Source organism: Pristiophorus japonicus, chromosome 12 (genome assembly GCF_044704955.1).
Source record: "Pristiophorus japonicus isolate sPriJap1 chromosome 12, sPriJap1.hap1, whole genome shotgun sequence".
Classification (NCBI taxonomy): domain Eukaryota; kingdom Metazoa; phylum Chordata; class Chondrichthyes; family Pristiophoridae; genus Pristiophorus; species Pristiophorus japonicus.
The window spans coordinates 30,469,752-30,481,198 of record NC_091988.1 but is presented as its reverse complement, the minus strand read 5'-3'; the positions used below and the strand labels follow the sequence as shown (position 1 = coordinate 30,481,198).

At 39.6% G+C, this 11,447-nt stretch overlaps 1 protein-coding gene across 3 annotated transcripts in view; it reads left to right on the top strand.

Moving 5' to 3' along the window:
* flnbl (filamin B, like) overlaps window positions 1-11,447 on the top strand; it is a 185,829-nt gene that overhangs the window by 114,460 nt on the left and 59,922 nt on the right. For all 3 annotated transcript variants that reach the window (XM_070895259.1, XM_070895258.1, XM_070895260.1), the window contains 9 exons: window positions 954-1,091; window positions 2,058-2,190; window positions 3,070-3,206; window positions 5,181-5,374; window positions 6,542-6,655; window positions 7,462-7,605; window positions 8,179-8,302; window positions 9,523-9,683; window positions 9,760-9,850. In XM_070895259.1, the coding sequence (XP_070751360.1) occupies window positions 954-1,091; window positions 2,058-2,190; window positions 3,070-3,206; window positions 5,181-5,374; window positions 6,542-6,655; window positions 7,462-7,605; window positions 8,179-8,302; window positions 9,523-9,683; window positions 9,760-9,850 (1,236 nt within the window). The remainder of the gene's footprint in view (window positions 1-953; window positions 1,092-2,057; window positions 2,191-3,069; window positions 3,207-5,180; window positions 5,375-6,541; window positions 6,656-7,461; window positions 7,606-8,178; window positions 8,303-9,522; window positions 9,684-9,759; window positions 9,851-11,447) is intronic.

The following is an 11,447-nucleotide window of genomic DNA, read 5'->3' as shown; positions in this document are numbered from 1 at the left end:
CTGTTGTAGTTGAGAATTTTTTGGTTGGTAAATGATATCCTGAGGAATTCAATCCGATGTACATCCATTTCCAGAAGTTTGTGATTTGCTTATCCACTTTCACAATTCGAAACAATTTTAAATTTCGTTTTTGGAGTTTATTCACCTCTACCTATTCAAAAAAAACTGAGCTGTTAATGCACACTTTGCCTACAAAAAAATCTTGTTTGAGGCCAATTTCTGTTTCTGAACCACTGTTTTTGAAGTAGTAACATTGACGGGCTTGGTAGTGAGAAACTCTGCTGTTTCATTTTCACTTGTGCATTTTATTGAATGAAGGGAAAGTCCAGTTTTTTTTTGTGGGTTAATCTGGAATGTATATAAACAATTACTGAGCATATGATCAGGAAAAATGCAGTTGAAGTTAAATTTCACAGCAGGTTAGTTTGGTAACGCACAGTAAAATTTCCAATATAAATTTGGAAATATTTGAAGTTTTCCTTTTTGGCTTCCAAGTTTAATTTCAGTACCAGAAGATATTGACCAATTCCATGTTTGTAATGAAGCCAAGCATTTGGCTAGAATGAATGTTAATGGTGGTTTGGCATCCCTATAATGCTAACTTGGAAACCTGAGTTGATAGACATCTTTGTATTTGTAGTGCTGTATAGATGAAGCTCTTTGGGTTTTATTTTTGACCCTTGTCTATCAAGCATCATGTTCGCTTTACTAAATGTACTGTGCCCAGTTTCTATTGGCGAGAAAGCAGGAATGGGGTACTGAAGTTGAATGTTCAGCCATGAACTCATTGAATGGTGGTGCAGGCTAGAAGGGCCGAATGGCCTACTCCTGCACCTATTTTCTATGGTTCTATGTTTCTAACACACAGGTGCCATTTCTTCCCCCCCCACCACCCAACAAAATAAACTTTGGTCACCAGACTATGAATTTCACATTTTCTGTTTTTATTCCAGCTTGTAACCCCAATGCTTGTCGTGCTACTGGACGAGGCCTACAACCTAAAGGATTGAGAGTTCGTCAAGTTGCTGACTTCAAAGTGGATACTAAAGGGGCTGGAAGTGGTGACCTGAAAGTGGTGGTGAAGGGACCAAGTAAGTTTTGACACAAGGGTTTTTGTATTTGGGCTTTACTAGAATAGATAAGTGACTAGATTAACTAATTTTCCTCATCCCTCTCCAACACACACTAGACAAGTATTACCTGTTGTGGGCACAATTAATAGCATTCCATTAATTGAGTTTAAGATTCAGGTTTGCTCTCCATCGGCATAGCGCTTAAGTTTAAGGGTCACTGATCTGCACCAAGTCTACATGATTCTGCCATCTTCCCCAGACTGTTAATGGGGGATGTTGCAGTATTGTACAGTATTTGATCAAGTGCCATATCCAAATTCTGCTTGAGGGCAAAAAGGAGTTCCATGCAATGACTGGTATTCGAATACTATTGCTAGGATTCTATATATTTATGAAATTCCTTATTTGTCACATGGTCATTATAAATTGTATTTAGATTTTATTGCATTTTTGAAAGTGATAACTGTCAAATGGACCTTAATTAACTATTTTGCTAAATCTAAAAATTGCAACCTGTTCATAAATGTGCTAAGGATGCTTATTCATAAGCAAACACTTTGGATTTAGCAAATAAAACTGTCATTCAATTTGATTGTAGTCTTTTTGGAAATAGGGTTAAGTGTACATGCCCCTTTTGAACATTTGGGCATCAAGTGAAATGTGCTATTCTCTATCAATAAAATAGCAGTCTGCTGGGTTTTTATTAGATATTGTGCTGCCAGACAGCCATATAGTTAAAAGTAGGACTGTAAAACAAAACATTACCAGTCTTTAACGGAATTAGACCATTTAACAATAGTGATCTTTTAATATGCCCATGTGGACATATGCAATAAAAGAGAAATAAACAACCTTGCCTTTATATTTTAATTTGGTTTTCATCATGGCCATCTGGTAAGAGGCCCTGGAAACTAGTAATGATGGTTAGTCCAAACTAATGTAATTTTATAAGCTGATCTTCTGTTGCTCTGTCCCCTTTAACAGAAGGCTTGGAGCAGTCTGTGAAGCAAAGGGACATTCTGGATGGAGGGGATGCCTTTCCTTATGAGTACTATCCTGTCACACCTGGGAAGCACATTGTTACCATCACATGGGGTGGCCATAACATTCCCAGGAGGTGAGTGCAGAAAGTCTCTGTTTCAGTGCATGGTTTCCACAGCCTTTAAAACTGAGACCAATAAGTTAAAGGAAGATAACTAAGCTGCAAGTCTTTTTATTTCTAGTTCAAAAAGGTGTTTAGAAGTAACCCCACCTAGTTGGGATTACACTTGTCATTGGAGTGTGGATTGCTGCGCTCTGCTACTGGATAATTTTTTCCACCCTCCATTTTAGTTGTAATTTTTTGGTTGGCACCATATCTTTTTTAAAAAAAAACTTCTAAAAGCTCCCATCAAGGGCTTGAAACAAAGCAAATTGCCTCCCTTCGCACCCATCTGTCCAACCCACCATTTGTACATATCCATGATGCTTAAACTACTGCATATTCCATGGAACAGCTTTCACCTGGATTGTTTCCGCCCCCTCCCCCCACAGCCCAAAATTAAACTAAAGCTACAGCATGATCAAGGGAAACTTCTCCCTTGCTGGCTAACAGATGTACTGTTGGCAACAAAAATAATGCTGACACTGTTCCTGATTCATCTTTAAATGATGTGACTTTGCAGAGCTGACTTTTTCAGTTAGTGTATCTAACCGAAGCAAAGTGTAAACCACTGTAGAAATGTTAAAACTTCAGCCACTGTTACTTGGTTAAATGTAACACAATTCCTAGGAAACATTGTTTTTCAATTCCCTGTGGTGTTGGATGATGTGTCCACAGGATTGACATTTTAAATCTTGGCATTACAAGAATTCATAACTGTTGGTGTAGTGTTAAATGTAGCACATGACAATGCAAATCTAGACCCCTCAGCTTGCAGACATGTCGTCCAAATGACTAGAATTTTGTAATGGTTACTTTGGCTTCAACAGACTGAAACGTGTTTTCTTCCACTAGTCCTTTTGAAATACAGATTGGGCCTGAAGCAGGTCCTCAGAAAATCCGAGCCTGGGGACCAGGCCTTGATGGAGGGCTTGTTGGCAAGTCAGCAGACTTTGTAGTAGAAACCATTGGAACAGATGTTGGTGTGTTAGGTAAGGTTTGTTTGTTTTGCAAAATTGTTCTACATTAAACATTGCAGCAACCATGAGTATTTTGGACATTGCAGTGGCATCCCTGTTGAATTTCTGGGTCTGGACCAATTAACCTCTTTACTTCTAAGTTCTGAAGATTTGACTTGACCAATATTGGTGACAGTAACTTTTATTCAGTGAAAAGTGACACTTGATGCATTACAGCATCAGGGTAGTAGTTAAACAAGACACAATCCAGGTTTATTATCCCCTGGGTAGAAGAGGCAATCTCCACGGGCCAACTCCTGTCTGACCTGGCCTCTAGGCTTGCTCGTCTGCTGGATGTTTCCAAGCTTCTTGCCGAATGCCTCTAAAACCTAAATGTTTGAGACAGACATTTGTACTACTTCCCAGCAAAGCCAATGGGGACCAGTTAACCCAATCATTGACTTGCACCTGAACCCCCCCCACCCCAGTCCAATTCTTCTTGGGCGGTCCCCTGTATCGAGGATGACTTGCTTCCACCAAAAAGGATGAGTTCACAGGTGTTTCATTGAAGGACCTAATATTCTAAGTGCCAAACTGCATATTGAAGGGGTGGAAGATGCCTGTGCGTGGATTTTTTTAACGTGGGGTGGCCATTGCACACCAGCCACCACATGGGCTTGACTGAGCTAGGTCTTGGTCCAGTGGCAAGGATTAACCAAGACCGCTGGAGACCAGTTCTGCCAAATACCCAAATGATCCCTCCTGCTCCTGTTGGATCTTCATCTCATGACACTGACATCTGGTTTTAATCCATTGAGACTCTTTTTATTTGGGTTAGTTATGGTAAAACGAAGAACGGGTCTCCATAGGTAGAGATGTGTCCTTGCCATTTGCCTATTTTTAAGTCCCTGCAGATATATCAACATTTCACATGCTGGCAGCTATGTATGACCTTGCTAATTGTGTTCCCACAGACTAGCTGTTTTTCATTTTGGGTGGCCCAACACCTGCATTTAAAATCCAATTGCTTCTACCTAGAACATATTGCAACAGGGTTTACAAGTAGATTATAAATACAGCAATGAAATCTTGAAAGTACAATTAATAGAATCAATTGATTTAGTTCAGGTTAGTAGGAGATTCAAATGAAGATTTCTCTTTCTCTTGCACTGTGCTGGGGAGTTGATGGCCAGGTGGAGTTCTGCATTAACCCACTCCAGAAACTCCACTAAATGTTGCTTTGTGTAAAATGTTACATCTTTAACCACAAACTTGTGCTTTGGCAAATAGACTTGCCACATCAAATTGGCTTCACAAGACTCTTGTGTTGTGCTGTGATACAACTTCAATAAAAGTGACATTTATTTGGCTTTCCCTTGTTAAAACTGGATTATCACAATTGAATGAAATGGAAAAAAAAAACCTTTGTTTCAGTGAGCCAGTTATTAAAATGAAAGTCATGCTGTTGCAGGTGAGCCAAATGTGTATTTCTTTGCAACATGCAAGAAAATATTAAAATTTGTACAGAAGAACCGGGATAGGCCTTGAGCCTGCTCTGCCATTCAATAAGATCATGACTGATCTTCCACCTCAACTCCTTTCCTGCCCTATCCCTTGATTTTCCCTAGAGTGCAAAAATTTATGTATCAACCTTGAATATACTCAATGACTTAACATCCACAGCCCTTTGGGGCAGAGAATTCCAAAGAGACTCAACCCTCGTGAAGAAATTCCTCCTCCATCTTGGTCTTAAATGACTTGTCCTGAGACTGTGACCCCTGGTTCTAGATTCTCCAGCCAGAGGACACAACCCCTTGGCTTCTACCCTGTCTATCCCCCTCAGAATCTTGTATGTTTCAATGAGATCACCTCGCGCTCTTAACAATCTAATTTTCTCCTTGGGATCATCTGAAATATGCAACAATTAGCATTGGTTCACGAGATTATTTGTTTTATTGAATTTCCAATCTGCAAAGGTTGGAAGATTAATGTAAATGTGTTTCCTAGGTTTTGCTGTAGAAGGCCCCTCTCAAGCCAAGATTGAATGTGATGATCAGAGTGATGGCTCCTGTAATGTACGCTACTGGCCGACGGAACCTGGTGAATATGCAGTGCATGTTTTGTGTGATGATGAGGACATTGTGGATAGTCCTTTTATGGCCACCATCCAGCCTGCATCAAGTTCCTTTCATCCTGATAAGGCAAGAATAATGAATACTAAATGCATCATGAATTTCAAAAACTTGCTGATATGTTTGTCGGAGTTCAAAATGTTTGGTTCTTGAGTGACCTTGTTTTCTGATTTATCGCTCGCTCCACTACCTTGCCTATCCCCTGAATGATGTGCCCAAGCAAGTAGGGACAGCTATTCTGAGTCCAGACCACTGGTCAATAATGTGAACATTCTTGAACAGCTTCAGGTAGCTGGTCTAGATTAAGGCCTGGCTTCTGTCTTATGAATGGAGAATTTTGATGACAAAGTGGTTTGGGGGCAGCTGTGTAGGACATAGAAGTTTCTCTGCACCTGATTGAATTGACTTTCTCCAGAAGGAGGAGATACTGAAAGCTCCTTTTTGTAGTCTATCTAGATTTTAGATGCCAGAGATAAATACATTGTTAAACAAATTCCATAATTGGTAAAATAAAGTACCATTTTTGATTCTCAAAATGGGATATTTTCTTACAACCTGCACCTGGTTTATAAATGGAGAAAGATTCTGAAGGAGACCAAACTGCTATGATCTGTAGCGAAATAATATATTTTATTATTCCATTTTAAAAAAAAAAAACACAGCAGTCATGGAGTTAATGAGCTGATTCACTAGCAATGCACAATTCTTGCGCTCAAGAATGGCCTACAAGTCGGTGATTTGATACAAGATACAATATTATCTGCTTCCACTGGGAGGAATGTTGATTTTAGGATTCTTTCTTCTGTCTTTTCATGTGGAATATCCTGTGCTATTTTATATCTTGCCTTCGCTCTTTAGTCTAGCTATTGTGGGAGATTGATTTGATATATCTGATCAAGGACCTCCTCATCTCGTTGCTTGCAGTCTGTCCGTCTGGCTATTGTGGACGATCCAATGTGTAAAGTACTTTAAGCAATAATCTTACAATGGTCAAGATCAAAAAGTTAGGGTAAAGTCACCTGAAGTGGTTGGAAGTTTACAAGCTTAAAGATTACTGGAAAACCAGAAAGACTCTAGTTGCTATTCTTGCATAAATTAATGAGCAAAATAGCTTTAATTGATTATGTGGGTATTTTGAATAGCAGCTGCATACCTACAAAGTTGTGAAGCTATGGTAGGAATATACCAGAATGGTGACTGCCATTTTTGTTACAGGATTTTTTTTCCTTCTCCTAGGTTAAAGCCTATGGTCCTGGTTTGGAGAAAACTGGCTGTATCGTTCATCAACCAGCTGAATTCACAGTTGCTGCTAAAGATGCTGGAAAGGCTCCGCTGAAAATATATGCACAAGTAAGCAGAACCAATTTTGCATGTTTTCATTATTTTGATGGTTGGTTAGAATTGGCTCCACCACCCAACTATAATTCTCAAAGTAGTCAAATGCATGAAAGTCTCAATAATACAAATATAGGTTGGGAAAAATGCTGGCCATAGAGAATTGTCAAGGGACAGTTGAGATTACTGAGATAATCAGTGTTGTGAATAACCCTTGGGCTACTGTGCTGTGTTGGCACCAGACTAGAAATGGGCCCCAGACTGTAGTTTAAGGTTGCAGTAGTACAATGAATTAATAACACCTGTTTGTCTGTACACTCCAGGAACTTGATATCAATGACATTTATGAAAAATCTTTTCAGATAGAATTTGATTATAATCCATGTAAAGTTGAAGAAAAATCTTGATCCTCTGATCTCCATGAATGTTGCCTCTGAGAACCAAGAAAAAGACTTGCAGTTATATAGTGCCTTTCACAACCACCGAACATTTCAATGTGCTTTACAACCAATGAAGTACATGATGGAGGATAGCCAATTAAGTACTTTGAAGTGTAGTTACTAATGTGCGAATCCCAAATTTTGGTTTAGGCAACAGTTTACATAGTTAGATTTGCAACATTGTCAGCAATGAATATAGCTGTGGTCAAAAGTTGCAGGAGGAAACTTCATTTGAAGATGAAATTGTTAATGCAGGATTGGTCATGTCCATAATAGCAAGCTAGACAAATGTACTATCACTTGGATATTGACATTGAACAAGCAGGTCTTTATTGTGGAGAGACTTTTCCATCACTATTTGTATGTACACTCTATTTATAGGATTCGGAGGGTATTCCTATCCATGTTCAAGTCAAGAATAAAGGTGATGGAATAACCGCCTGTTCCTACACTCCTACCAAGCCAATCAAACACACTGTTGCAATTGCTTGGGGAGGAGTCAATGTCTCCAACAGCCCATTTAGGGTAAGTGATGAATTACCTTTACTGTGCACAAGAACATAAATAGGCACAGGAGTAGGCCATATGGCCCCTCAAGCCTGCTCCGCCATTCAATAAGATCATTGCATATGCCTCATTCTGTTAGTCTTGCATGTAGTAGGGAGATCTTGTCAATGGCTTGTGTCCTAATGTCTGAATGTTCTGCTTTGCAAAACATAATCTGGAAATTTTTGAGTTGCATTCAGTAGCTACTTAAAAGTAGTTATCCTATCTTTCATGCAGATGGTGATGCTAAAACTTGCCAAGACTGCATGCCTCTCATTCTTTAACTTGTCAAATATGACTTAAGATGTAAATGTCCTGGTCACCTTATTGAATAACTTCATAGTAAAATTCTTGGGCAGGGGGTGTTAAGCACCTGAAAGTTATGTTGAGTGTAATGTCTTTGCACATGCTGAAGTAACTGCTACTTGTGGGAGAATTTCCCAAATTAAATTTGAAATGAGGTTGGAAGCATGTTCTCTTTACTAGTGACTTCCAAGAAGTGGATTTTGGCCTTTTACATGTTTCTCTTTCTACATTGACTTGTGTTTTTAGGTTAACATTGGCCAGGGGAGCCATCCACAAAAGGTGAAGGTGTTTGGTCCTGGTGTTGAAAGAACTGGTTTGAAAGCTAATGAGCCCACTCACTTTACTGTGGATTGCACAGAAGCTGGGGAAGGTAAGGCAAATTTGGAAAATCAAATGTGCTCTTGATTTCTTGTTTGCCCATTTCTGGAGTGTTGCTTTTCTCTATGGTCACACTCTAGGACTGACTTATTTCTTGCTTTTGCATTTACTCCTCTGAACAATCCAGGATAGTAGTGGTGACTTTAAATAAAGCAGGATAGCTTTTTTAAATGGCTGGCACAGACACAATGGGCAGAATGACTGCCTCCTGTGCTGTAAATATTAGCTTTTTAAGATGTTATCAGAGTGGGATTATAATTAAAATTTAGCTAATCTTTAACTATTACAGGATGCCAGATTAGTCCCTGGAGAATGAACAAATTATTTGTAAAGGAATTGCTTTATAAAGTGAAGCTTGATTATCTAAAGGTAGTTCCAAGAATACCCAATGCACTTTCAGCTTTGTGTACACCAGCACTTGATGCTCAGAGTTTGATCCAATCTTAACTGAGCCATACACACTTGGAGGATCCCAGGTTTCATGCCTGGTCTGTGCTGTTCTCAGCCAGGGTGGCTGTAGGAAGCGCACAAACTTGTGTTAACTTCTCTACGTTGAGGGGAAAATCAGACAAAATTCCTGCACCTAACTGCTAGCCAGTGGTTTCTACGTGAATCTCCCATAAATGTCTGATGAGGATAAGTTTGAGCTCTGCTTGCTGCCAAGGTGATCAACTGTTAACTATAAAAACAAACCATGCTGGAAATACTCAGCAGGTCAGACAGCATCTGTGGAGAGGAGCTGTTAACGTTCATCAAACTGGAAAAAGTTTTGAGATGCAACCAGTTTTAAGCAGGTGCAGATGCAGGGGAAGGAAAGGACAAAAGGGAAGATCTGTGACAGAAATGGAGACAAAAGGGATGATGCATGGCAAAAGGGGATGGTAATGGAGCAAGTAAAGATACAAAAGATGTGTCTAGAAGAGAATGTAAATGGGAATAGCAGTATAATAAACAATTGGGGGGGGGGGGGGCAGGCAGAGGTTATGATCTAAAATTGTTGAACTCAATCTCTAATCTGGAAGGCTGTAAAATGCCTAATTGAAAGGTGAGGTGCTTTTCCTTGAGCTTGTATGGAGCTTCATTGGAACCGTACAAGAGGCTGAGGTCAGAGTGGGAATGGTGTCACTTTAATCCTCTGCTAGTCGATCTAACCAAGTTTAGAGATTAGCTTTTATCACTAGGAACAATCCTGACTTTCTTTCACTGTTTTAGGTGATGTCAGTGTTGGCATAAAGTGTGATGCTCGTGTAATCAGCGATTCTGAGGAGGACATTAATTTTGACATCATTACCAATCCTAATGATACCTTCACGGTCAAATATACACCGCCAGCAGCTGGACGTTATACCATCAAAGTGCTGTTTGCTGATCAGGTTTGTATTCTGTGACTCCACTCGAGTTTGGTTCTTCCAGCTTGTGTAACTAGCTAAACTTCCTTCCTTTCAACAGGAGATTCCCATCGGCTCTTTCCGAGTTAAAGTGGATCCGTCTCATGATGCCAGCAAAGTTAAAGCTGATGGCCCAGGATTATATAAAACTGGTAAGAGTCGGCATCCATTCACTAACTGATGGGATTCATGGGTCAGTTTATCTCATTAAATTCACCACCTATCTAATCTATTGTGCCTGTGTTTTGCACCTTGTACTGCATTGTTGATGGACAAATGATGCTAAAATCTAAGTTGGGTCAGTGTTTTTTTCCCCGGCATTAACAAATATTTTCTACAAGCAACTTGAACAGTATGCAGTGGTCGTGTATCAAGCTCTCCAAGGCAGCTAAATAAATGTACAGTATCTTGGATTCTTTATGAAATGAGGCAGGTTACAGGAGGAGGTTATTTTGTGCTTTCCTTCACGGGACTCTTGCAAATCACTGCTCGGATCTAGATGTGTTTAAGATCAGCTGGGAAATGACTTAATCTTGTTTATGCAAGAAATCTTTAATCTGTTGCTTAAGTATTTTTCTTGCCTCATTTATTGTACCAGTTACATCTTCCTACTCACTTTTTGTAGTCTTGAGAAAATAATTGATCCAAAGCATGTCCACATGAATAAAGTCAGGCACGTAAGAGCAGAAGATTCAGGTACCACTATAGAACCATTCTTGGTTCTACAGCAGCCTTTTCTCAACTTCAACAATGAGCATTGATGATTTATGTACACCAATTCAGTGGTCGCTAGGTGTAGTTTTCAAAATTGGGCACCAGCTTGAAGTGCTTGGGACTAAGGGTGGTTCCAAGGTGTGAAGCAAAGTTGAGCATTGAGAGTACCACAATTATGGTTAAAAGGCATTTTGATCATTCAAAATGGGTAGCTCCATATGCCTTGTCATTGAGTAATGTAATAAGGAAAATCTTGAACCCATGTGGTTTCCTTGTGTTGCAGTTCTCCACTCACCCTCCATGATGATTTTCCTTTTTCTACCACTATATAGTTTTTGTGGCAAAAGACTGTCTGTCTGTTTTTGGTTTGCCTTGTACATTTTTGGATCCTTTTATGTAATGCCTACCACTTGAGCAAGCCACAAAATTCATTCCAAGATCTCTGCAGGAAGTAACTGAATAACTAATGTCCTTGCATCTAAGCTGATGTTAAATTGGTATTTAATTTTAGCAAGCTGTTTCATACTGCTCTTGATCCTAAGAAAATGGAGAACCTACATGCAATGCCCCATACTAAAAGTAACAGCCAATGGTAAATAACTTGTCCTTTTTTAAGTTTGTATTCCTCCTTTTTCACTTTAGTGCACTGGATGAGATTTTGGATGCGCATTTTGTTTTCTTTAGTGTAATACGCTGGAGGGGACCATGTCAGGCTGAAAGTTTGTGCTCAGTTTAATGTGGGCAATTGTTTAAAACATATTTGCAAAATGCTCAAATGGCCAGCTATCTTGGATGATTGTGGGCTGATGGCAGTGCTGCCAACTCTTGCTGTCAAACCTCACTTATTTCCATGTCCATATTTGGTGCTAGTATCTGGCTGTTCAAAGTCCTAGATTTAAAGTGAGTAATCCTGTGTGGGAGGAATTATGGATCAACGTGCACGTTGCCATACTTTGTACCATTCAGTGGAATATTTGAGGCCAGGGTATTTACACCACACATCTCATACCTCAATGGAGTGCTCTTCCTCCACAC